Below are 25,584 nucleotides of genomic sequence, written 5' to 3' on the forward strand. Positions count from 1 at the left end.
AGCAAGAAGCAATTTTGCAAAGCTTCCCATTCTGGCTATGTCTCAGCGCTGCTATGGAAAAAAGAAAACTCGATGCGATCGGTTCTTTGGTGTCGCGCAGTCTTCGAAGAAATTTTAAATATCAAACTTGAACCACCGCACGTTGTCAAGTATGAACGGATCTGCTGGCTTCGGGGAGCACCATGATTGAATGAAAACAGCGGGTCACGTCAGATAGTACTACAGGAGTTGAACTTCAATGAATATTCATTGATCTTCTGGTTGTTTCAGAATACCCGCATGAAAGAACCGAAACGTGAACATTAAGCGACTTTCCTTTCTCATTGAAGGACTTGAATAGCATTGGGAGTGGCGAATGTTTCTCTTTGATTCTTAGTATGTTCTGGTCGAGATATTAATGCGATGTATTTTATTAAAAAAATGGATTTTATTCACGTTCGAAATGCCAGGCCGAGACCATAGCTTCAAAGGGTCCATTTGCGGCGAAGGTGCGTTGTGGAGATCCGGTCGCATCGAAGCAGGATCTTAGACTCAAAGCAGATAGATGAAACGAATTATTTATAAAGAACCTATAAATACAACTTGCTTTATTACCATGGCACGGTACCCGCAGATGCCGGCGCGCCAATCATAGTGACACATGGGTGGCTTATGAGATCCAGTAGCTATAGTTGATTTCAAATTTCCCAAGCAAAGCCTGCAAAATATCAAGCTTCATTCCCACGCCTTGCTATGGCTTAATTTTTGTCGGATTTTTAGTGCTCCTAGCAGACGACTAGGGAATCTCGGAAGAGCGGAGTGGAGGATTGATATCTTTAGTTAGCGCATGGCACGTTCAAGTTCTGATATGGCGTGCTATGTGACAATCGAACGGTTGGTTTGCGACCACCGTAACAAATAAAACCATCCGAGACCATGTCATCTTCTTCATAAACTCGTAGAAGCCCTCCGTTTCCTTTGAACACGTTACCACACAGAGGCAAGATGGTCGGGCAAACTCTCACCTCTGTGGCTATTATTGGCGGTGGCCCTGGGGGGGCTAGGAACCGCTATCGCACTTTCTGAGTTACCGTTTCTTGATGTGACCCTTTACGAGAAGCATTCTGAGTCTCGAGAGGCCGGTGCTGGCTTAAGTCTAAGCTCCAACGCTTGGAGGATCTTGGACTTGCTTGGGGCAAGTAGTGGTGTCAAGGGCGGCTCCAAATCCAACACTCATCAAAGGTCAGTAACCTTTCTAGCAGGTTTAATCAACAAGAAGTAGTCTTACACCTCTCACTTCTTGGGAATTCAGAAATGCATATACCGGTAAGGTCTTGAGTGTAGTCGAACACCCGGAAAATTCTGCGGTTGATCAGCGTGGAGCTATTCGCGCTCGTAGGACCCGACTGCAGCAAGCGCTTTTAGCCCAGGTTCCTAAGGGCATCATTAAGTACAGCAAAAAGCTTGTCCATCTTGATGACCTGCCAAATGAAGGTGTACGGTTGACCTTCGCGGATGGAACCGAGGTTCGCGCTGATATAGTGGTGGGAGCTGATGGAATTCACTCGGTTAGTTGGAGATCGAGGTTCTCAAATGTGCTTCTTCGGGCTGAATCTTTTTTTTAAAAAAAAACCAGGCTGTTAGAAAATGCCTGTTTCCCGACCACAAGCTTCGGTTCACAGGTAACACGGCATTTCGGGTTCTTGTTCCCAAATCACGTCTAGTTAGCCTCCCTGAGATCACATCCACAACCGCCTGGTGGTGGGGCAAGGCTGGCCATGTTTACTTCTCCGATGTGGATGATGAGACTGAAAATGCCGATCCATTATTTGAAATAACCGTACGGTCTTACCATGAGCCCGAGATTCCCGGGAAGACCGTGGGTTGGGCATTCCGGCAGCCAACGAAAAAAGTCGCGTCCCGCGTCAAGGTATGGTTCTTGGGTATTCATACGTCAAAGATGGGCATTATTCCTAATTGGGGTTCAGGAATTCGATCAAAGAGTCCGAGATGCAGTTGATGCAGTTGAAGAGGGTGAATGGTGGGAATTCGCTGGATTTGCTGGCCCGCGTCTCGATCACATCACTGGATGGGGCAAAGTTGCACTCATTGGAGATGCGAGTCATCCGCTCTCGGGTGAGTATTCCCTGTTGTTACCGAGAATTATTATTCATCTATGTTTTAGGGGCCTTTGGTTCCGGGGCAACTTTCGCAATGGAAGATGGATGGATTCTAGCAAGAGCACTCGAGCTCACACAATTCACCGGTCGCCCTCTGTCGGGTTCTCTGGAGATATTTTCTCAGATCCGGTCACCGTATTACAATAGGATGTGAGTGCTATAAATATTGGTTCCAGGGTCATTTGGTTCTTTTCCCGTTTCTAATTATTCTTCTTTTTCTGGTTGGCAGGTATAGACATTTAGACGAGGTCCAAGAAAAGCTGCAGCAAGTGCAAGCTGAAAGCACTGATTTCGATGGATTTTTGAAGAGTAAGATCGATAGTTTTCTCTACGGTGACAAGGATTTTATCTACAAGAACGACATATCCAAAGTGTGGGATGCCTACCTTGAGGGTAACGAGGCTCAGGAATAGACTCTTTACAATACTCCGACTGAATTTTTCAATCAAATCTGTCGGTTATTTTTTAGATCTGACGTGTTAGAATCACTCTTGATCGAAATCCTCAATTACAGTGTTGCCGATGGTTTCTAAATCTCAAATTCACGGTAAACAAAAGCTTAAATTTTCCCAGATGCTATAGATAGTAGTTTCCTCTACCCATGAAATTTGCTGAATCGGTTCAACTATGAATTGACGAAATCTTTCTCCCGATCTGCTTTGGTGATTGCGCAGGTTCCAAGCCATACCAGTCGCATCACAAATTTGCTTTTCTCTTTCACGAGGATAATCTCATCCTGCGCGAGATTTTGCGACGGAATGGACTTGATAGTATTCGCAGCCGACATGAGAAGCTCTAAATCGAGTTGTGCTTGGGGCCCAAGTGGATGAATGACTATGTCAAGAAATATCGCCAGTGCGGCGGTAGTGAAATAGGACGTGAAAAATCTTTATGCCGAGATTTAGTATCATACGTCTCTTATTGAAACGGCCAAAAGGCAAATTGAAAAATCGTGCTTACGGAAAGGATTGCTCTGCAATTATGCTGAGGAGGAATCTCAGGCACAAAATGGTTGACCGACTCGCCTCGAGTGATAAATCGAAGCTTGAATGGACAACGGCATGAAGGCCTTCGGACTCATTCGCATCACCGGGGGTGCATTTTCTGACTGTCGTGTGAACAACGGTCATAAGATGGTGATATTCCAGTTGTAGAGACATTCGTCGAGCAATTAATTGTATATCACCTTCAGCTGAATGCGGTAAAGAATTATGTGAGACAGAAAGTGCAGGGCGGACATCACTTGGAAGCGATATTCGCCAGCGTTCAATCTCATCGTCCAGTTGCCTTATGTTAAGAAGAAGTTGATCATCATTGTATCTCATGGCCTGGGCAGAAAATAATTGACGGCACACCTTCTCCTTCATGTGACTGAGACAAGTATCGCCCGAAAGATTAGAAGCGAGGGGAGCGAGAGGTCTAGAGGCTGGACTGGTGAGCTCAGGAGATAGATCTGTTGTCGGAAAGTAGGCACAATCTTCTGTACCAACTGGTGCAGTAAGATCGCAATAAGTCTCGGTGAGGAGTGGTGGATTTCCAGTGCGAAGTGAAACGTCCTTGTCGAGCATATAACATAGCCAGAACAATGTTCGAGTATGATTTCTTTCGCGTTCAGAAAAAGTACTTTCACGATCTGATTTTGGCGAGGTGTAGATATGGCCCCTTAAAGAGCAGATCATGCGACACGAAATAGAATTGAAGAAAGCAGCTCCTTTCCAGCGGCCCTTGAAACTTTTTTGCAGTTGCTTGAGCAAGGCGTGAGAGGAGATCTTATCAAGGTCGAGAAAAAGGCGCAGTAGATTCGACTTACTAGCAGAATTATTGCTTGGAGGGTGTCTAAACTGATATTCTCTGCCAGATTTACCAGGATGATTTGGGCCTTTGCAGCACACATTTCTCTGTCTAGAATTTGGGTACTCTGATGTGACGCAGTTGACCAAGTTGTGATAGAAAGAACAGCCAAAACGCACGCCCTGGCAGCGAGCTGTGTGGCAGATGCCATATTTTTATCCACAGGGTCGTAAGCAATTTGCATAGTTCTTTCAAATAAAGATTCGTCTATGACTGGGAATGTCAGTCTAAATGGAGACTCGAAAAGGGCATTCAATATTCGTCGGGTTTCATCTTGGTCTGGCAAATGGCATATTTCTCCAGGTGACTCAATAAGAGAAAGCGCGCTTGGGTCAGTTATGGGAATCAAAAATTCTTCCGATTTGACATTTTGGTCTGTTCTTGCCGAAAGCCACTTAATTCCTTCTTCAGAGAAGATCGGTATACCATTGAAAAACCAGTTTGGTCCCAATTGATAAGCTGAAACATCGACTCCGGCGCTATCATCCGCAGTGACCGGACTGCAGGTATTGGTCACTGTACTTGATGATAGAAATGAGCATGGGGACCTTGTGGAAAGGACTACTCCATTCCGACCACGTGTTAAGGAGCTAGCTGCCAATGAAGCGGCTGTTCCTGGCTCTTTGGGGCTGGCAATATGGCAACGTGACTCCCCCGGTCTCGGATCGGCTTGGTTGATAGCCAGAGCATTCTCAAGCTGTCTGACTCGTTGAGCTAATGCCTGCGACTCGCTTGATGCATTGCTAGAGGAATTCCTAGAGTCGAGTGTTAAACGTAAGAATATGTACGCTTTCAACCCGGAAAAGGTTGGGTGGCATCACACACCTAATCCGCCGCTTCTTCGAGGGCTTCTCTCGATCGAATGTGCACTCAAGGTTACGGTAAACACATCTCTCGCAGGGGCCTTCTGGTGTAGGTAACAGACACACAGTCTGGATGGGGATAGCAATAGTCAGTAAAGAGGTCAATGTCGCGGATATACTGGAGACGGCAACGTACCTTCTTGGCGTAACAGATATCACAGGCCCTCTTTGGATTAAAAGCCTTTTTCGGAGGCATGATGATCGGCCTTGGTCGATGAGGAGAGTGCGGAGGGAGGTTTTCGGGGACTTCGGAGGTTCCGGCGGTTTCGGAGGCCACGCCTCAGATTGCCTCGCGGATCATTTTTATGACTGCCCCACAAATATACAGTCTGGAGGTCTTCCGGAGCCTTCAGAATCTCCAGAAGCTCCGGTAGATCTGTCAATCCAACGAAGCCAATGCTTTATTTATAGAAGAGGGATTCCCTGACGCTGGTGTATTTTGTCATTCGCTTTCATCACGGAAATCTACTTAGCGCCCATCTTTACAATGTCGAGAATCGTTGCTAACTGCCACAAGCTTCTGGAAGAGGAAATCCTTCGTCGCTCCTCACAAATTGTCTCCGTTGTTGGCGATAAAGCTTATATTTTCGGTGGAGAGCTGCGACCGCGTGAGCCTCGCGACAATGATGTCCACGTCGTTTCATTGAACAGTGGTAAGTTGAAAGGTGTTGCTAAAAGGTAAATGCCAGAAATTCGACCATGGTACTAAACCCCACTTTCGAAGATCCAGAAAATGCCACCATTGCCTCTAAACCGGCGACATCCCAATCTCCATCTCCTCGTGTCGGTACTGCCTCGTGTACTCTCAATGAGAAGATCTACGTTTTCTCTGGTCGAGGAGGTGTCGGGATGGCTCCTATCGAAGAGGAGGGTGCGATTTGGGAATTCGATCCGTCCGCAGCAATCTGGTCGCGCATTTCCCCATCGAACCTAATCTCACGTACGCCTCCCACAGCTCGGAGCTATCACTGCATGGCTAGCGACGGGAAGGATACACTTTATCTCCATGCAGGTTGCCCAGAAACAGGGAGATTAGCCGACCTTTGGGCATTTAGTCTTTCCCAAAGAGTTTGGACTGAGCTTGCTCCAGCATTCGATCCTCCCCGTGGAGGTACTTCGATCGCATTTTCCGATGCCAAGTTGTATCGAATGAACGGATTCGACGGTAATTCGGAACAGGGGGGCAGTGTCGATATTTACTCACCTGAAACAAATACCTGGACTTCGCACTCGTATCAGCCCGATGGTAATTCGGGTCCGACCCCGCGAAGTGTGGCTTCTTTGCTTCCGATTCGTCTGGGAGGGAGGTCTTTCTTGGTCACATTATTTGGCGAACGTGACCCCAGCTCATTGGGTCATCAAGGAGCGGGGAAGATGCTGCGGGACATGTGGGCGTTTGACATTAAAAGCCAGAAATGGGAAGAGATTATTGTTCACGGTTCCGAGATTCCTTTCGCACGGGGCTGGTTTGATGCCGATGTTGCCGGTGAAAACACTATTGTGGTTCATGGTGGGCTAGGAGAGTCGAATGAACGATTGGGAGACGTGTGGACTATCAATCTCCGCTAATGCGAGAATGAATGGTGTCACTCAACGGTGATCTTTTTTTTGCTTATTTGCCCGGTTGCTTTTTTAGACGTGCTACTTATTGATTCGCTCGACATACTTGAGCAATTATTGAATTATGGAAACTAGCTATCAAACTCCTCCCTTCGATGCAGTGTTCATATCAACGTAAAATCACAATTTGGTATGAGAAACAGGTCTTAAGTCCCACCCTCTGGGGTCGGAGAAAAACGCCAAATAAATCCCAGAAGATATGCACCCAGGCCGAGCCTATGAAAGTGACACTTTCCAAGTCACTTGGCGAAGACTGTTGAACGATTAATAATTGCTCCAAGGGAAGGGAGGGCTATCTAGATAGATAATATAGATACTCACAGAGCCTTCTCTCTAGAAGTAGATTCCTTGACATTTGCAGATCTCTTGGACGGTGGCTTCCAATTCGGTGGCTTCAGCATAACGAAATTGCAAAGAAGCTCTTTTGAAACGGACATGATGGCCCCGCAGTTGTCGAATTCACCACAGTACTTTTGAAAAAGACGATGTCAGCCTATACGTCATCATAACAATCTCCACGGAAGAGAACACTCACATTCGGTGCGGAAAAAATCGTAACAAGGCCTTTATTGCCAAAAAATTCATATCCCTCTTCCACAACAGCATGCGATCGGCAGACTAGGTCCAAATTGTTGCGCTTGAGGAATTTCGCAACAACCGGTTTCCCAAAGCACCAGCTAACGCCACGGTCGGGATTGGGTCCCCAGTCTTTGATATTTGCGGGGTCACTCCATAAAAGATCGGTTAGAAGACCGTGTTCGGGCACTTCGATGGGACGTGTGAGTTTGCGAATTTCGTTCATGTCGAAAAGATTAGGTGAAAGACCGCCATGGACACAGAAAATTTTCTCTGCGACTATCGCAGCGATCGGGAGGCAGTTGAAGACATCGGTGAATGTCTTCCAGATCTTGATGTTGCATCTTCGCTTGCATTCGTCATGGAATCCATAGACACGGGAGACGCTGGCGCATTCATGATTACCTCGTAACAGGAAGAAATTGCCCGGGTATTTAAGCTTGTAGCATAGAAGCAGAAGCATAGTCTCAAGACTCTGTTTGCCGCGGTCGACATAGTCTCCTAGGAAAAGGTAGTTGGATAGAGGAGGGCGTCCACATTGCTCGAATAGTCGAATGAGATCCGGGTATTGACCATGGATATCACCGACGATTTTGATGGGGGCGTCCAGTTCTAGCAGGATCGGCTGTGACAGAAGAAGGTTGCGTGCAGCCGCGCAAACTGCAATAATCTCGGCGTTTTCGATGCAGACCCTCTTTGTAGGCTTAGAGTGTCCGACCTGCAAGAGCCTGGCGATAATGTTGTCAAGGTCGACGGGGGTTTGATAGTTCTTGCGATTTCCAGAGGATTCGTCCCAGATAATGGAGTCTAGGTCGAACGCATTGCTCTTTTTCAAAATCGGCACGCTCGAAATCTCTGGATTTAAATCCGACGGATCTCTCTCAGGCTGCACCTCTGGTTTAGGCGAGGGCGCTTCGACTGGAGTGGGCGATGAGGCTGGCTTGGGTGATTGAGGTTGAGTGTTTTCTGGCCTACTCAAGCGGCGCATGTGATGCCCCCCTCTCTTCCACAGACTGGTGAGAGAAAACGCATTTTGCTTTGGGGAGCCAACATTGGGCTCATTTCCTTGCGATGCGAAATTTTTATTGCTATGCTCGGCATGAACATCCTCAAGCACTTTTGGGTGCTTGGTGGGAGGCTTGGTTGCGAGAAAGGGTTCATTCCGCCCCGTCATTGCTGCAGCTTTCCGCTCCCGCTGGCCGTCAACTTGCATGGGCGGGATATCTGCAGGGGTCTCAGAGGAGGCTCTGAGATATAAGGAATACTAGTAGTGTTGCAACAGAGCTCGTCAAGATTGGTGAGGGAATAGTCGTACTGGGAAGGTCGCGTCAGTTGCTGATCCGCGGGATTGTTTTGTAAAGTTCCCTGGTTGAGATGGGATTTCAGTTCAGGAGAGAGCTCAGCCTTCGTAGGCAACGCCATTTTCCGCCCTCTTTCTGACATCAGGCTTTCAGAGCGGGGGCGGCGAGAGCTAACAATCAGGCAGGGTTCATTGGTGGTTTCCGCCACTCTTTCGCGGGGATTACGAGGGGGATCCTTGGCAGACCCTTGGCGGAGTGGACAAGGATCTACAAATGGACAGGTTAATTCCCTCTTATTCTGCATGTGACGCTTATATAAAGTTTTTTTGAACATAGCCTCGCAGTCTAGCCCCAAAAAGTGGTTGTACAGATTGAGAATAGTGCCTTGGCATGCTTGATTAGAATCACTTGGCTTGACTCATTATCACGCAGGCTGGAAATGAGATGGCTTTGATTTTTTGGCCGAGGCTGCCTAGGGTCGTTGTGGATAGCTTATCTATATCTTATCGATTGCTATGATTTTCTAAGGTAGGGTTTGGTTTTCCCATATCTTGAGATTTTTTTTGTTGACTCGATGACGCATATCGGGGGCAATGTAACCCTACCTTAGAAGCATAATCATGATTCATTAAACATTTACGTACACAGCGTATACTAGTAATCAAGCACTGTTATAGTGCTGCCCCAAGCCGACACTATAAAGATGTCTCAGCAAGCGATTATGGAGCTTCTTCGCGTGTCCATCACTTGCTCGCGGATATGTTTGCGGATAGCATGTCTGTTCGACGTCTGACGGATCCACATGCTTTGCAGATCTTTCTTTGATCGGCGAAGTCAATTCAATTCGGCTAGCAAAACATATTAGCAATAATTCCTAGCTATATTTTGGAAATATTTTCTTCTTCATACCACACTGGACAGTTCGAACCCCGGGACAACCAATCTTGAATGCATTTCATATGGTATTGATGTTCACATGGCAAAATGCGCAGCATTTGATTTTCAATAAAGTCATCCGTACAGATCGGACAGGCTGTATTCCTTTGCTTTTCGATTTTCTCATCCATGGAATCATCGGAGCCGATGCTTGATGCCCGCATGCTTGGACAGTGCCCATTGCCATTGTTGTATTGGACTATGGGGAGGGTTTTCAGAAGAGATTGTGTCATCTTCTGGGATTGATTTCGACATTCATTCAGATGGCGTGTACGCAAGATGTAAATCACACCCCCCATAATAGCAAATAGTCCACCAACTGCCGCGACAACGTATAGAGTTATTTTCTCTGGTTGCGAAAGACCACCGTCAGAGGCCGTGGTGTCTGATCTCGCGGTCAAGGTCGGCAATGCAGCGACCATCTGAATCTGTTGCGACACTATCAATAAGACAGCATAAAATGTCACTGGGACGCGCGGCTGGAAAGCTGCCATTTTGAATGGTGACACGGCGAGGCCACTTCTGGATGAATGCGTGTGTCGTGTTGGGCAAGGATCCGATGTCGATTCGATATCACTTCGTCTCAGCTAGCATATCCAAATAAAATATCGATTTTTTAATTGCTCTTCACGTTCTGAAGACGAGTCAACAATGATCATGAAATTTTCAAGCTCCTTTTTATTGCATATGCGGGTGAGTCTAGCACTCGCCCGCACGGCAGCATGAAAAACTCACCCGCTCCAAAACTCCAAAACCCCGCAGTATTTTGGTCAATTAATACTAAGAGAGAGCTTATTATTCGAGGCCTAAGCTGGCAATAGGTATTTCATTTACTTTATATGTTTAAAATGGCATGCCTATCCGAATGTAGCATACTCGGATTTTCGGACGGTGCGAGCAACCGGAAACCGAGCGGCCGAGTCAGGAGACCCACCCTTGCTTGGAGCTTTTTTAGGCTTAATTTGACTAACTGGAGATTCCATCGGTCTTCGGACTCGGTTGTCGTGATATTGAACTGGCTGACGTACACCACTAGCCTATTCCAGCCATCGTGGAGTCTTTCGAGGAGGCAATGTCGCTTCCCATGCACTCATCACTTTCACCAACAGAGCATCTTGACCTCTCCGTGCCACAGCTGACATTCCAAAGGCTCGTCCATTGTAATCCAAGTACCCAAGAGGCATTCCGCAGACGGGGTACCCTAATCATTCAGGTTAGTAGTGTAGCTATGGAGTGATTGATATAAATTCTTACCTCCAGCTGCGGCCAAGGATCTCAAGCCACTGTCGGTCGGACCGATTACAACATCGACTCCGTGTGTTTTGAAGACTTTCTCGAATCCGCGATCTCTTGCCACTTCCCTGAGATGCGCCAGGTGTCGCTCGTACTCGGCTGGGGAGGTTCTTTGGTCTTCTGACTCGATGAAAAAGTCCTGTCTTGGGTGGGCTAAATAAATTCAGTTTAGCAACTTCGCATTTGATCAATTAAAAATAGACGTCTCGCTCTTACTTGGGGGTAGCTCGACATCCGCATGCTTGTTGTTGTACTCGATCACTTCGGCAAGAGATCGGACTTCACTCTCTTCGAGGTCTTCCAGATACTCATTGAGACTTCGTTTCATATCCGCCACTGTCTCTCTAAATCAGAAAAGCTTGCTCAATAGGTTGATTATCTTCGGACTATACTCACACCAGATCAAAAGCTCGCTATTTTCTCCTTCGAATTCAAACTCTTCAGGCGAGATCAAATCGACATTCTCCACAAATTTCTTTGCTCTTGGTCGGATGAGTTCATACGCTCTGTGAATCTCTCGAATCTATTGTCTTATTAGACATGGCCTTCCGAGTCAATGAATACACTCACGATTTGGGCTTCTGCAGCATCAGCAGGCTTCGTGAGGGTATTCGGATACTTCCATATCGAAGGGTCCAAAACTGCAACCGAAATATCAGACCACGACCCCGTCAAGCTGGCGGTAAAAGAGTCCGTTGAGCCTTTCGAAGCTAAGACATCAAAAAGAGTCGCTAGGTCATGCGTCGTCTTGGTCATCGGTCCGGCTGAATCGAAATGGTTTGATATGGGGATTATTCCCTCTTGGGAAACGAGACCGATAGTTGGCTTTATCGTGTAGAGAGCTGCTCGGCCAGAGGGGCATACAAGCGATCCATCTGTCTCTGTACCGATGGAAAGAGGAGCATACCCAGCGGCCACGGAAACTGCTGAGCCACCGGACGACCCTGAGGGATTCTAAATTGATTAGTTGTCAGCGCTGAGGTTTGCGTACGCCTAGAATGTGAGTTCTCACGGAGTGTCCTTCGGTAGAATCTTGTGGATTGACGCCAGTAGGGACGTAGGCAGGCTGGCACTGGCCACCAACGGCAGACCATCCACTCGGCATGTTGGTACCTCTGATATTTTGTTCAGCAAAGGATGTCGGGAAGATAATATTTCGGTAGTTGATCCTTCTTACCGGGCATTCGCAAATTCCTAGTACACTATTAGAACCACCATCTTGTATGCATCGATTGTCCCAAGAGGTTACTCACGCTTAGATTCGCCTTTCCCATTATGATAAGCCCCGCCTCAACCAGCTAAACAATCATCAGCGTCTCCGCCCGTTCATCAGTCCGATATTTCTCGTACTTGGTCGATAATTTTGGCATTTCTGCGAGGCTTCGAACTCAAGAGCGCAAAGCTCCCAGCACTAGTCGGAAGTCCAAAGCTTGGATGAGTGGCAATGTTGTCCTAGAAAAAGGGGAATCAACAACGTGGCCTAGGCCCCGGTCGCAAGTGGATCCTCACTCACCTTGATCGTGATGGGTATACCATGAAGTGGCCCCCGGATCTTGCCATCTGCTCGCTCCTGGTCGAGTGATCTAGCTGTCTGTTCGAGTAAGTCGATAGATGTTGTTTGGATCATGGCGTGAAGCTTGCTGTCGTGACGCTGGATCTGGGTGACATATTGTCTGACGAGGTCGAGACTTGTCACCCTGCCACTTTCCAAAAGACCTTGGAGGTGCCTGGCATCAATTTTCAGGACGTCAATTCCGTGCTGGATCGCCATTGTTTGGTTTTCTGACGCGCCTGTTGGGGGTGATAGACGAGCTCCGGTTATGGCTGAGTCTCGGTTGAGCTGGAGTACAGATTTGCGGGAGAAATCAGGGCAGGGTCCGACCGGCCAAAACGGGCCGCTACCGGGACTTTAGACAAAGCGAGCAGTTTTCTTTTTGAGATCGGGGTCTTCTCGTCGTTAGTAACTAGTAACTAGTAACTAGTAGCAACTTCCGATGGCGGGGTACGTGGAGCAAAGCACGGAAACCTCGCGATGGACCGAAGTTGCCTGATTTGGGCAAAATGTACGGCCAGTAAGTTGGACCGAGGTTGGATGTATCAACTACACATACATATACAACTTTGAGGTTGGAGCTACTAGGCACATCTACGGCCCTCCATAAGCACAGGGTGGTCAGTAGTTGTATAGAGGGTTATTTTACAGTGGCGTAGCAAAAGTTTCTAAGCCCTTGTTGACCGGCCTGGTCTCCGCCTACCTAAGTGGACTATAGTAGCTACCTGAGATGGAGTAGATCAGCCAATCTATTCCGTCTTTGTAGCTACTGGTCTAACGTGAGAATGCGGTCGATAATGGTAGGCAACAGGAGCTTTCAAACTTTTGCAACGTCGCTGTAAAATATCCCTCTATACAACTACTGTCTACCCTATGGAGCGCCGTCGTACATCCCCAGATATTACTGCCCGGGAATTGACCGGGATATAAGAAAAGACGCATGAGCTGTAGCGACTTTTGAAAGAATGAAGTCGGAGGCAAAGGTTGCATCTTTACCTCGATAAGGAAACAAGATCGATATCAAAATAACTGACAGATTCATGAATAGTAGCCGCCAGGATTTCAGTTGCGAAAGGGATACTAGCAGTTAGCATTATACAGCTACTGACCACCTTGCGCTTATCAATTGCCGTGAGAAGAGGGCTTATATGGCTTCTCGCCGCATTTACACGCATTCCCACACCCTACAGAGTGGGCACTGGTGTTTGCACTAGCTGAAACTTCAGGCGGCCCCAGGTGTTGTCCGTACGAACAGATTTTACCGCTCAGGTGTTAATCCACACTATGGCATTTGGACATCAAGAAGCAGGCATCAATGCAATCTTCGAATGTATCTTGTGTGTCCTGTAGAGATATTTGAGTTCTATGGCGCTTGCCACAATTCATTAGAAAGAGCTAGAACGATTGTGAGATTTCCGTATTTTTTTTTCTTTTCTGCAGAGGTAGAAATGGCACTTACTCGGGAATTTGATCTATGCACACCTCCATCAGCACCTGGACACTTAGTGGAACACATAGCAGTCAGTTGGTTAGGCGAGTTGACGGGTAGTGGGTTGCTGATATAGGCATAGTCCAAAGAGCCATCTGATGGCTCTCCGGTAGCGAATCCTCCAGTGCCGTAAAGTCTGCATGTTCCTGTGGGATCTGTTCTCGTGATTTTTCCTACAGTGCGCACAACGCTATGAAGGTCGTGGTTATGAAAATTTCATACATCGATATTGTAAACATCATAAAAGGTTCAATGACATACCTCTGGCAAACCAGATGTCACAGAGCATCTTTCAGCGCATTCCTTGAAAGACGATGCTATAAAACGTGCGGATGTGGTCTCAGCTTGGCTTCCATCTTTGTTCTTGGAACAACAGATGAAAGTAAACTGAGTACCGTCTGCAAACTTTATCACCTTTCCATTGTCTACTCAATTGATGGTCGTGTAAGCAGATATAAGATAAGAAGAGGAATTCCTATCGGGAAAATGTACCATCGGGACATTGGGGCTTGCCGATCTCATCAGGGTTGGAGAGCTCGCTTGTGAGGCGTTGGGATGGGCAGGAGTGATCTGGCCGCGCTGCAATTGGCTTCCACTGGTACCATATCATACCTCCCTGGCCGGGAAAGTGGGTATCTTTCTAATGGCAGACCTTTGTGTTTGGATTCCAGTCTGCACCTTGACAAACAGGAGATTCCTGGGCCGCACAAGCATCGGCACATTCCTTTAGAGTAGCCGTCGTGGGAGGGTTGGGAAGGTCTTGAACTCCAGCGCCATAAAAGCAACTAAGCTGGAATGTGATGCCCCCTGCTGTTAAAACAATAAGTGAACAAGGTAATTTCAAATTTGGAGGACATGATGCAGTACGCACGTTGTATAATATGCACCATGGTTTCCAGAACAGTCATAACATGGGAGGTTGGGAGGTATGATAGCAGGCTGATGTCCATGGGTAGACTTTGCAAAGAGCAAAGCCAACCATAGGAGCGAAGAAGCCCCACGCGTTGGCAAATTCGGAGAGGACGAATACATTTTCATGTATGGGCCATGGGAAGGATAAGGTGTTGTCAAGAAAGAATAGTTAACGGGGGGGGCAGTGATGGGAGGCTCGACGTACGGTCCCAATACGGAGTGTAAGGCGGCTTTCAGGCCCCTCTGGTAGATACACCTACCTTTTAACTTCTCACTGGCCCACCACAATTAATAAAATATTCTATGCGCCCTTTTTTTTCCAGATTAAGGATTTCATATCAAAGTTCGGTTAAGCAATTGTTTTTTTCCCTCTATCACACGCAATTTTTATCCCTTTCTTTTTTCACTTTCCATTACACTTAGCCTGTTATCTGGTTCAATTAAACGGTATCCATGTATCCGATAGTTGAATTGCATCTTATAAAACCCAACCAACTGCGCGGAGAAGAAAAAAAAAGAACGAAAAGAAACGAGAGCTCGATCTGCGGGTTGAAAAATTGACCACCCCATTCCTGGACGGGCGATAATGATAACGTGGACAGGTATTTGCTTGCTTTCAAAAAATGCAGCTTCGATACGGGACCCGGGGAAGCCATGGCAGTAGACTATTGTGGGTATTTCGGGGATAGTTGGGGCCAGTAGGTTGGAAAAGCTTCCTAGATGATTCTACTATGTTACTACGAAACGGAACACATTGCCTAGAATGGACCAACCACTAACTATATAAACCTAATGACTAATAACAAAAAGCCGGGGTTGAACCACTTACTCGATCCCAATTAAGCTTCCTAGTGACACCCTCAACCCCGTATTTGGCTCTACCCAAGTGACTTCAGTGTTGATGTCATCGCCAGGCCCGAACGTTTAAAATCACCACGATTCGCCTATTCGGCAATAATTTCGTTATGAATGCTAGCAAAGCCCTCCAAGGCTTACTCGGACATTCTTAATGATCGGTCGGCATTCCCTCTCGCGATTTTTGCAAGGGGTATGAGCTTGTTTCCCCACCTCCATGGCGTCCGATCAGCAACAAGATACTTATTCCATCGTTAGCATCGCGGCCCATTCACACAGCAGTTGCGGAGGCTGAGCCTTCTCGAATATCAATCCCACCGACTACTCAAGGATGTATAGTTTCCCCACAGCTCGGATGTTGACGAGAGAGTCTTACCCTTCGTCGACAGTTTCAAATTCCCGTGCCTCAGGGATCCGTCGTCACCACTTCGCAAGAAGCCAAGGATGTTGTTTCTAGCATCAGTCAGTCTATGCTTACTGCCGGCGTATTTGAGGCATTTTACCGGCTAACACTCCCCAATAGACGCACCCTCGGTGGTGAAAGCGCAAGTCCTCGCCGGAGGCCGCGGCAAAGGCAAATTCAACAGCGATGGCAAAGGCGGGGTGCGCATCGTATCCTCGTTAGTTCACCTCTATGCAGAAACTTGAATACACCAAGATCTAACATCTTTCAGACCAAAGGAAGCGTTCGAAAGTGCCTCCAATATGCTCGGCTATAACCTAACCACAAAGCAAACACCTCCCGAAGGCCTCCTAGTGAACAAGCTCTACATCTACAAGTCCGTCGACATCGCAGACGAATTCTACGTAGCCATCACATTCGACCGCGACCGATACATGCCCGTACTCCTAATATCCGACGACGGAGGCGTCAATATCGAATCCAACGCAAGCAGACTCCAACGATTCTGGTTCAATTTGTACCACGGCATAACTCCCGAAATAACCTCCTACATCCAAGCCCAATTCGGGTTCTCGGATAAGGAAATGGCGCCAATCACGCACATCTTGCACCAGATGGTGAAATTATTCCGAGAAAAAGATGCTACTTTGCTAGAACTGAATCCACTCGTGCGCACCCCAGATCACGAATTCTTCTGCCTCGATGCAAAGTTCAACTTTGACAATTCGGCCAAGTTTCGACAGCGGGAGCTTTTTGCTTTGGAGGAGCTGGAGCCCGGTGAGGAGGATGAGTACCAGGCGGCTCAGCTGGGTCTTTCTTATGTGAGACTCGAGGGGAATATTGGGAATGTTGTTAATGGGGCTGGTCTTGCGATGGCGACTAATGATCTCGTTACCCTTTGTGGTGGGAAGTGTGCTAATTTTTTGGATGTTGGTGGTGGAGCGACGAAGGAGACTTTGTCCAAGGCTTTTGATATACTTCAACGGGATACGCGGATAAAGGGAATACTTGTCAATATTTATGGTGGTAAGTCTATGCACATGTGTGAGGCGGTGGATCTTCTGCTGATCTGCTTCAGGAATCGTTCGCTGCGATATGATTGCCGAATCTATAGTTTCTGCGGCCAGTGCTATTGGAGGCTTCAAGGTGCCGGTGGTTGTCCGGCTTCAGGGAACAAATAGCGAGAAGGGATTGAAATTGGTATGGTTCCCGGAAATACGGAATGATCCTAAGGCGACCCGTGGCTAACTTTTCTAGATTCAAGACTCCGGCTTGGATAATCTTGTTGTGGAGGCGGACTTTGATCAAGCAGCTGAAAAGATTGTCAAACTCACCGAAACTTCATGATCTAAGAAATGCATGCTCTACTATTCTTGCCTTCCTTTCAAAATTGGCGGTAGTTGAAAGGCTCGACATACCATGGACACCGCTTTGCGCTCTCTTGTTTTTTTTTCTATGATTGGATATCCTATCTTTCCCTCTATGTACATTTGAGTAATAAATCTCTCAAGGTAAGTTGGGCACACGTTTCAAATTGCCAGACACGAAGAGGTCAGTATTGATGATGCCGAGACCCGTTCTCCCTCCTAGGGCTGAGAGGCTTCCTGGATAACTCTCGACCCAAGGTCAGCGTGATTGGTCCATTGGTGGTGGACTTGACAGTACATCCAGCTGAAACAGGCCCAAGCAAACGGGGATACCCGTTTTACCTATAAATCTCACCAGTTTCAACCAACCGGGAGAAGGGGTGGGTCACACAATAAGCATAGTAGATCTTCCGCGCACGCACCACGTCCCAGGGGAATAGAGAGTCCCAGCCTTCCTCTCCCCTTCGGATTTGACTTTTTCCAATCTCTCTTTCTTCCTCTCTCTCGTTCATAATTTACATTTTTTATCTTCGTATCAAAATGCCCAGAAACGAAAGCAGTATTGAGATTGCCGCCCCGCCATCCAGGGTGCGGGAAGTGGTTCGTGATCCCTGGGACATATCTCGAATGGAAAACAAGGGGTGACGACGCTGACCAAATGACCATCATTCCAGCTTCTCAACTTCTCCGGCCTTTCAGAGTGGCACAAGGGGTTTATCCGAAGCTTAGCAGTGCACGATGACTCGTCCAAGGCCCCGGATTCTCTTGTGCCCGGCGACAAGGTTGATGCCAACATCGAGGGGCAGAAGTTCACCGCAGAGGTTAAGGTAGGAATACTGATCAACGGTTCTCGGAATACAGTGCAAGGCAATTGATTGCTAACTTCGATCGATAGGAAAACTCTGAGAATCTTTTCGCCTGGCAGGGCCCGCCGGTATTTACAGTTGCCGGGCGCCATGAGTTTAAGATGGAGCCCGCAAAGGACGGGGCGGCCACGATTTTCACGCAGTCGGAGGATCTACGCGGGCCCTTGTCTTTTCTTATGGCCCCGTCGCTGTTGGGGCGATTCATGAAGGCGGATTTTGTGAAGTTTAATGAGGACCTCAAGAGTCGGGCCGAGTCGCGAGAGGCTAGTGGCATTAGTTTGTAGTAGTGTGTGTGATCTGAGCGAGCAGGGGGTCGATGCTTGCCCGTTGGTGGCGCATGGTATGGATCGGCCGGTCGCATTTATTCTTATGTTTTTTGTTTTGTATTTTGAGAGATTACCCATTGTGTTATATTTTGAGAGAGTTGGACTGCATTGAAAGTGTACCATTTTTGAGATTGGACAGAGTTTAACTACAAAGCTTAATGATGCCAACAAAAAGGGCGTGGCACGTGGAAGGAGGTGGGCGAGATAAGAATAGATAAAGGGGGTGCCAGGGTACCCTGCCCCGGGGAAAAAAAAGAAGATGAAGTGGTTGTCACACCAAACAGCCAGCGTCCTGGTAACAGGACGGTGTGTTCTGGCGACGCCATCCCAGGGTGGAGATGTCTCTGCAGAATTTCTTCCCTCAAGGGTCATTTCCAAGCTTAAAGCCATCTAGCGTCGGGGATTACTCGCCCGAGTAGAAAGACTTCCCCAGGATTCGTACCAGGCACCTTTGACCTGCTGACATTGCTGCCGCAGCTAGGTTGCCGACTTAGCGGTGCGCCTTCCACTAGGTTATCCATGACAGATTATCATTATCCTCTTTTTTGGCCCTCATGACCTCTGGAATTTTAACACTATTTGGGAACATCGTCTTTTTACACTCATCGTAAACTGTTTTGATCTTTGGTTTCTTAGTACTGATACCTGGTGCTAGATAATGCTCTTTCAGCCCGATCGCTAACTCTAAGGCATTGATTAACTAAGCAATCCTTGATCACCTAAGGTTGGTAGCGTGTCTTTGAATCATGAAATGGTTTGGATATATATTGCTATCTCACAACTACTTGAAGGGAGGTTACCTAGGTACTAGTAGTCTCTGCCAACCCCTGTCCAAGATTTTTGATATTGCACCTGAGTGCCTACCTAGGTAGGTAATTCCAACAGCTAATAACAACGCACCTCCTCCACCTAGTACCATAATATATTCCTACTAGTACTAGAGCAGTAGCACAAACATGATAAGCTACTAGTAGCGAATCCAGAAGGCCCTGACCTCAGAGCCCTGGAGTGGCGTGGCCAGGATGACCAGCTCCAGACGACAATCCTTTCAAGGCCCCTTCCCTTCTCACAATCCCGATTGTTCACTGAGGTCCTCGGTCACCCGCGATCTCCGAGCTCACAAGTGTACGCAGCACTACCCCCGAAAATAACACCGTGATCTTTCTCCCTCACTGGAGCAAGGCCTAGCACTAATACCACTAGTGACACTAGTAGAAGACATAGTATCCGGCAAAATACACAATGTTGTCTGGGCCATTTGGTCCCAAGAACAGAAATTTGGCCATTCACAGTCTTTATCCGTGTTGCAATCCTTCGGCGATGGGTATTCCAAAGGGCTATTGCTTCTTGCAGAGATGTGCGAGGATGTATCGCTATCCCACGTAGCGATCAGATCTTCCAGAAGCTCGGAACTGACCGCTGGAATACTTATCGGCAGTGGCACTGTGACAAAAGGTTGGGCTCTTCTGATTAGTAGATCACCTCTTTCGACCAGGTCTCGCTTTCTTTTCCAGGTCAGGACCGAGAACAAAATATCCCAAAAACTTGAGCCTTCAGTAGAGCCCGTGCCGGGGTAGTTCTTTTGTGTATGGCCGCTGGCGATGTGTTCGTAGAACCTGGCTTGTTAGTTTTTGATTTCACTTTACTGGGACGATTGTGGGAGAAGTTGAGACACACCATTTTCGTTTTACAGGGCCCCATAATGCTCTCCAACCGTCCGGAACAGCGGGCGGTACCCAGTCAGGGTGCGCATATTGCACGTACCCGGTGGCAAGGTTTTTGTAGTACCTTGTTTTGTGAGCTTTTGCTTTTGCTTTTTTTTTCGTAGGATAGGGGAGAAAAACTGAGATATACCAGAGTTTGTTTTCAAAGTCCCACAGTGCTTCCCAGCCATCTGGCACAGCGGGGGGGTATCCATTCCGGGTGCGCATATTGCTCTTTCCCGGTAGCGAGGTTTTTGTAGTACCTGGTTTGTTAGCTTTCACATTCACCTCTCTCGGAGCGCCAGGGGGGAAGCTAAGTCATACCAGACTTTGTTTTTAACGTCCCATTGTATTTCCCAACCATCTGGCACAGCGGGTGTTTTCTTTTTTGGGTTGTACCATTGATCTTTTCCGGCGGCGGGATTGACATAGTTCCTGGTTTGTTGGTTTTTGCTTTTCATTTTCTGGGAGGATTGGCCGGGGAGGAGTTAAGACATACCAGGCCTTGAATCCCATGTCATAATGTGCTTCCCAACCGTCTGGGACGGAGGGGGGGCCTATTATGTTTAGTTTTGACAACGATAATAGGGACCCCAATCACCACGAAAAGTAGTACAATAATAGTGAGAAGAGTAAGATATGGCTTGGAGCAGATACAGGAACAGATGGCTCCCAGGCAATCCATAACTCCACAGAAGCATGACCCGAGAAATTTCCAGAATCCCAACCATGCTCGCAAGATGAATCTTCCTGCTGCTTGCAGGAAAGTTCCAGTCCCATGAACTGATTTGTGGACACCACTACTGAATTTCTTCCAGCAACCTCTTGTCTCGGAAGGGGGAATTTCTGTAACATTAGGATTTTCCGTCGAAGAGAGAATGGAACTTGCGTGATCATCTACAAGCCCGGAAGACTTATATGAGGGGGGGTCTGGAGTAGCAGGGGAGCATTGCACCTCCATGACCAGCTGTTTCACTTGAGAAGGCCTTATATGGGGGCAATTCAATCCAGGCGTCGCCTAGAAATATTACTTGTCAACGAAAAAACTGCTTTGTAGCGATAGCCGGAGTCTATTTGTACCTTCTTGACTCATGGTTGCTTTGTATCGTAGTATCAGAGAAAAGGGTGTAGATAGAAACAGATAAAATATTCGAGGAAAGGCAAGGGAATATCTTCGTGGAGAAACAGGAATAAAAAAAAAGTTACATGCGAATGAAATTTTACCCTTTGTAGAGCCGACAATGATGACATCCATGGATCGGCTCCGTCACCTAATGTAGAAAGTATATTGCTCTAGAAGTCTGGCTTGTACATGACACTGTGGACCCTTGAAAGTAAAATTTCTCAAAATTGCCCAAGTATGACAGCAATGATAGTTGCTTGGTCATACACACTCTTTTACTGGACATTCATGGCACATGTCTAGATTTGTTTCGGGCTAGCGCTGGAACCTGGCAAGAGCGTTTCTGTTCCGATCTAAACAGCTGATTAATTAACTAGCTCCAAATTAATTAAGTGTCTTGTATCTTGAATCAAATTTGTTAAATACCATATATTGCTATCTCACATGGTGGGGGGTTATCTGTTATCCACTCTTCAAGGTTCCTGATGCTAAGTATGCAATAAGTTCCCCAAGATAATCAAGCCAAGAGCCATTTTACAACAACTTGAGTAGATCTCCACAACCTAATATAACAAATTCCCATACTCGTCGCAAAAAAATGATAGCCCAGTAAATCCAGCAAGCCTCAGTAAGCCCCGGCGAGGTCTCATCTCATTTTTTCGCCCTTGAGCAAGAGCCAAAACACTATATCATCAGAACCCAGTCCGAAGTCATCTGAGCAATTTGAATTGTTCACGCAAACAATAAGAGGGACGCCGATGCACAGGAAAACCAGTACAAGAATAACAGCGATAGTAATAAATACCCTAGAATAGATACAGGCACGGAAGGTTCCAAGGCAATTTTTTGCTTTAGAGGGAGGAATTTCTGTGACACTGCGAGTTACGGTCGAAGGTGAGATGCTTGCGCGATCAATTGTAGACCCGTCAGTCTCGTGTGACCAAGGTTTCGAATAGCAAGGGAGGATCGAGTCCCCATGATTAGCCGTTTTGCTTGGATAAGCCACATATGGGGGTAGTTCAATAGGCCTGCCTGTAAAGGGGTTTTCTAGGAATATTAGTCCTTGTTAAAAGAAAATAGAGAATGGTTTTTAGCGAAGACTGGGAAGTTGTACCTCCCCGGCTCATGGCTATTCTGCACCCAGGTATCAACTATGAAAAGAGGGTGTTGATAGAAACATAGATTTCTTTTGAGAAAAAACAAGGAGATGTTTTGCTGTGGAAAAAAGTTGCATGCAAAAGAATTTTAACGTTATGATGCCCTCTTCCCTTTCAGAGCCACAAAGAATAAATCCACGGATCGGTGTACGAGCACATTATGGGGACCCCTCAAAGTATAATTTCGAGAAATGAATCAAGTTTGGCTATATTGATCTCGTTATTTTCTTGGTCAGCATGTATTGTATATGGTCTCCTTAAAGTATGAGTGCTGCATACTCTACTCTACCCGGGACTCAACCTTGGAAGTATCACGACTAGCATTCACAGGGAAGCATAAGTATGTGATGGCTAGGATTTATGAGCACATATATTCTAGACTGGGGTCTTGATTTAATTCAAAATTTGCCTTGTTCTCAATCTAGAGGCACTTGGAGAAGGTGAATAGATTGTATTTCTAACGCTCTGGGCTATCGAGGTGATTGTAGAGGAACCCTGGGGATGTGGTAGACCGATAGCCCTATAAATTCGACACCTGCGCTGTCTAGTATATGGTATACGACTGGTAGTATAGTGCTTGTAAAATGAGGCATGCATCGCGCCTGCCTAGGCAGTCGCCATTCACTCAACTGTGCCTTCCATATTCACTAAAAACCCTGCTTTCAGCTAGCTATGCAATCCGCTGCTTCTCTCCCTACCTCTACATCTACATCCTACATATCTGCATTCGATTCCGTCCATCTCCTCGTCTTTCCATCCTCCAAATCTCCGACTCTCCATTTCCACCCTCAACAAACATTTCATTCCATCCTCATCTACTCCTCGACACACGAGGCACTTCCACCAGGATGTCTCACGTTAGTTGATGCCCCAAAAATGTCACGTACATAAACTGACTTTCCGCAGTACCTCTCCATGCAGGCGTACAAGTCACAGTACGACGCCCTCCTCAAGCGTGAGGACAGAAGCAAAGTCCAGACTCTCTGGCTTAACCTGCTCGCTCTCTACTTCCCCACGAAAAGGGATTCGGCCTCCTGTTCCAGGACTGGCCCTGCGAAGGAACCCTCGACCTCTCCATTGCGTACCTCGCACCCTGCAAGTCCGACACCCGGGACCTGCGACAGCAGCCGAAGAATATGTTCTTCCTCATCTCCGAGAACCGCGAGCATGAAGATAGCCCCGAGAGCATTGGCCGCATCCTCAAGAAGTTCGCCAAGAAGATGAAGAAGCTGACCACCAAGGAACAGGAGGAGAAAGTCTTGTGCGCGGCTGTTGCCGCTGGTACCCATGTTCGTTTCTTCTGGCTCGAGGTCGGAGATGAGGAGCTGACGGAGGGCGACTTTGGCGCATACCTAGAACTTGCCGAACATGAGAAGGAGATCAACATTATGCTGGAATTGTTCAACAATCAGCTGGTTGGAGAATGGGGGCTGGTTTAAGTTACCTAACATGCCCAGTGTGTCTCATATTCGTTTGAGAGCACCTGGTTCAGTGCCATGGGCCGGAAGGAGGATGTGATGTGAGAAGAGGGTCCAGCAGTACCCCATGGTGGTCTGCAAGCCAGCGGCTCCTCCGTGGGCTCTTAAGTTACTGCTACCATTTACATTTTCAATTAAATGAACAGATTTCAACAATTATCCTGAGTGTTCCTCGTTCGTCGAACCTCAGATATAGCCCTTTTTGCCTCTCTTCGGCTATATCTGGTATTTTTACTATTCCCAAACCCAATAAGCCACTAAAACGTTAAGCCTCCTGCAAAGGAAAAGCCCCAGTCCAGCATATCAGTACACTTCCAGCAGGGCAACGTGGCAGTGTAATTTGATTGGTTGATTGCCCGGTACATTTCTTAGTTCGAGTATACTAGTACTCGTACACTCGTGCACTTGTGCCCTTGTACATGCAAGGCCATCTCGCACTGTCGCACAGTCCCCTTCACGACTACACAGCCCCAAAGATACCGGTATATACAGTAACTTTGGTGGCCCAGGAACCAGGCCAATAACCAAACAGCGATCAAAGACCAGCCATGGATATAGGGCGTTACAATACCATACAACATACAATGACCTGAACCATGTGTGACGTAGTCCTGGGACGAGGTGGAGCAACCCCATTTTCCATTTCCATTTCCATCTCTCCAATTAATGTGATCTCCCGATCTCCCCATTCCTTCAACTTCAACTTCAACTTCCCACTCCTCCTCCACCGCGCTATCACCATGCCTCCCTTTCGCAATTTACTCGGTCGCAAGCCCCAACCCAATGGGACTCCCGTCGACGGATTCGACGAGAACCACCTTTCACCCCATCCACGTCCCGGCCCTCTCCCCATACGCCGGAGTTGCGACGACGAGCCCAATGAATACCAATTAAGCGGTGAGTCCACCGTGGAACTCGACAGTCAGACAATGAACTATGAGACCGAATACTAATTTCTTCCAGTGGTCAACGATAGCGGCGTCTACCTTCCTGTAAGACTGCCACTCACCCCTCCACATTACTTGCGTCTGATCGACCCTCGACTAACCAACGCCTTCCACAGCCCTCGCCACCAGAGAAACAAAGCTTCTGGCACCGATACCCAGGCTCTTCGCGATCTGCCAATAATCACCGAGATCTCGTTGACGAGAACGAGCCCTTCTCCATATCCCGCGAATCATTCGACTCCTACCGCCGCTCATTTGTACGTGCCCGCCTCCGCGCTTCCCCGCCAAACCCAAACCCCATTCAATAGGGCATCCCTCACTAACGCATCGCAGGATATCTCCGCCCGCTCCCCAATCCACCACCCAGACGCAACCCCATCACGCACATCCCTCGATTCCCGCTTCTCCCGCATAAACTCCTGCTCCATGCGCTCGGCCAGCTTCGACAAACCCCCTCCAACAGAAGAGGAGAAATTCGAAGACGTAGGTCTAGCGGACGAAACGGAAGCGAAACCCAAGAAGAAAGGCATTTTCTCCCGATTCGGCGATTCTGATAATAATTCCCAACATTCTCCTTCTGCCAAATCTTCCACGCCCTTTGGTTTCCACATGCCCGGCCGGAAGCGCGGGCAGAGTGGGGTTGGGTCGGAACTCGGGGCTATGAAGGGTGGTCCTGGGCCGAAGTTGATGGTTGAGAGTGCTGAATGAAGTGCTGAATGATCACGAGTTTTGCATTGATGTCTCTCTTATGATGGTTGGCGTTTGGTTTATACCTAGTGGTTGATCCACTTCTTTGTGTGATATGTT

General features: G+C 47.5%; 11 protein-coding genes across 11 annotated transcripts; 6 read left to right on the forward strand and 5 right to left on the reverse strand.

The window, feature by feature from the left end:
- Nucleotides 1-979: 979 nt before the first annotated feature.
- On the forward strand, nt 980-2,572 carry N7509_012527 (FAD-binding monooxygenase; the record flags this gene model as incomplete). Its single annotated transcript, XM_056637164.1, has 6 exons — nt 980-1,221; nt 1,292-1,547; nt 1,616-1,909; nt 1,968-2,115; nt 2,165-2,309; nt 2,389-2,572. Coding segments are annotated over 6 exons (1,269 nt in total), but the record flags the coding sequence as incomplete, so codon positions are not given.
- Nucleotides 2,573-2,784: 212 nt separating this feature from the next.
- On the reverse strand, nt 2,785-5,069 carry N7509_012528 (Zn(II)2Cys6 transcription factor; the record flags this gene model as incomplete). Its single annotated transcript, XM_056637165.1, has 5 exons — nt 2,785-3,046; nt 3,120-3,904; nt 3,970-4,765; nt 4,836-4,942; nt 5,010-5,069. 5 exons carry the CDS (start codon nt 5,067-5,069, stop codon nt 2,785-2,787), a joined length of 2,010 nt encoding a protein of 669 aa, XP_056483195.1.
- Nucleotides 5,070-5,360: 291 nt separating this feature from the next.
- N7509_012529 (Kelch repeat protein) lies at nt 5,361-6,442 on the forward strand (the record flags this gene model as incomplete). The annotated part of the gene is made up of 2 exons (XM_056637166.1): nt 5,361-5,526; nt 5,598-6,442. The coding sequence occupies 2 exons, from the start codon at nt 5,361-5,363 to the stop codon at nt 6,440-6,442; spliced, it is 1,011 nt and encodes a 336-aa protein (XP_056483196.1).
- A 368-nt stretch (nt 6,443-6,810) lies between these two features.
- Nucleotides 6,811-8,282, reverse strand: N7509_012530 (Serine/threonine-protein phosphatase PP-Z; the record flags this gene model as incomplete). The annotated part of the gene is made up of 2 exons (XM_056637167.1): nt 6,811-6,963; nt 7,029-8,282. The coding sequence occupies 2 exons, from the start codon at nt 8,280-8,282 to the stop codon at nt 6,811-6,813; spliced, it is 1,407 nt and encodes a 468-aa protein (XP_056483197.1).
- A 749-nt stretch (nt 8,283-9,031) lies between these two features.
- Nucleotides 9,032-9,800, reverse strand: N7509_012531 (DNA damage-inducible protein 1; the record flags this gene model as incomplete). Its single annotated transcript, XM_056637168.1, has 2 exons — nt 9,032-9,218; nt 9,280-9,800. 2 exons carry the CDS (start codon nt 9,798-9,800, stop codon nt 9,032-9,034), a joined length of 708 nt encoding a protein of 235 aa, XP_056483198.1.
- Nucleotides 9,801-10,343: 543 nt separating this feature from the next.
- On the reverse strand, nt 10,344-12,370 carry N7509_012532 (uncharacterized protein; the record flags this gene model as incomplete). The annotated part of the gene is made up of 10 exons (XM_056637169.1): nt 10,344-10,507; nt 10,561-10,752; nt 10,816-10,935; nt 10,996-11,122; nt 11,170-11,553; nt 11,612-11,714; nt 11,777-11,793; nt 11,853-11,897; nt 11,950-12,051; nt 12,113-12,370. 10 exons carry the CDS (start codon nt 12,368-12,370, stop codon nt 10,344-10,346), a joined length of 1,512 nt encoding a protein of 503 aa, XP_056483199.1.
- A 1,053-nt stretch (nt 12,371-13,423) lies between these two features.
- N7509_012533 (uncharacterized protein) lies at nt 13,424-13,929 on the reverse strand (the record flags this gene model as incomplete). The annotated part of the gene is made up of 3 exons (XM_056637170.1): nt 13,424-13,495; nt 13,611-13,786; nt 13,902-13,929. The coding sequence occupies 3 exons, from the start codon at nt 13,927-13,929 to the stop codon at nt 13,424-13,426; spliced, it is 276 nt and encodes a 91-aa protein (XP_056483200.1).
- Nucleotides 13,930-15,521: 1,592 nt separating this feature from the next.
- N7509_012534 (succinate--CoA ligase subunit beta) lies at nt 15,522-17,157 on the forward strand (the record flags this gene model as incomplete). The annotated part of the gene is made up of 5 exons (XM_056637171.1): nt 15,522-15,600; nt 15,931-16,027; nt 16,082-16,836; nt 16,889-17,010; nt 17,068-17,157. The coding sequence occupies 5 exons, from the start codon at nt 15,522-15,524 to the stop codon at nt 17,155-17,157; spliced, it is 1,143 nt and encodes a 380-aa protein (XP_056483201.1).
- A 560-nt stretch (nt 17,158-17,717) lies between these two features.
- N7509_012535 (SRPBCC domain-containing protein) lies at nt 17,718-18,327 on the forward strand (the record flags this gene model as incomplete). Its single annotated transcript, XM_056637172.1, has 3 exons — nt 17,718-17,777; nt 17,852-18,004; nt 18,073-18,327. The coding sequence occupies 3 exons, from the start codon at nt 17,718-17,720 to the stop codon at nt 18,325-18,327; spliced, it is 468 nt and encodes a 155-aa protein (XP_056483202.1).
- Nucleotides 18,328-23,200: 4,873 nt separating this feature from the next.
- On the forward strand, nt 23,201-23,875 carry N7509_012536 (uncharacterized protein; the record flags this gene model as incomplete). Its single annotated transcript, XM_056637173.1, has 4 exons — nt 23,201-23,209; nt 23,259-23,324; nt 23,375-23,767; nt 23,810-23,875. The coding sequence occupies 4 exons, from the start codon at nt 23,201-23,203 to the stop codon at nt 23,873-23,875; spliced, it is 534 nt and encodes a 177-aa protein (XP_056483203.1).
- A 695-nt stretch (nt 23,876-24,570) lies between these two features.
- On the forward strand, nt 24,571-25,485 carry N7509_012537 (uncharacterized protein; the record flags this gene model as incomplete). The annotated part of the gene is made up of 4 exons (XM_056637174.1): nt 24,571-24,727; nt 24,794-24,822; nt 24,894-25,034; nt 25,111-25,485. The coding sequence occupies 4 exons, from the start codon at nt 24,571-24,573 to the stop codon at nt 25,483-25,485; spliced, it is 702 nt and encodes a 233-aa protein (XP_056483204.1).
- Nucleotides 25,486-25,584: the final 99 nt, after the last annotated feature.

Source organism: Penicillium cosmopolitanum (assembly GCF_028827165.1).
Source record: "Penicillium cosmopolitanum strain IBT 29677 chromosome Unknown utg000011l:1.0-3548175.0:1.0-3550911.0, whole genome shotgun sequence".
In the NCBI taxonomy this organism is placed as follows: domain Eukaryota; kingdom Fungi; phylum Ascomycota; class Eurotiomycetes; order Eurotiales; family Aspergillaceae; genus Penicillium; species Penicillium cosmopolitanum.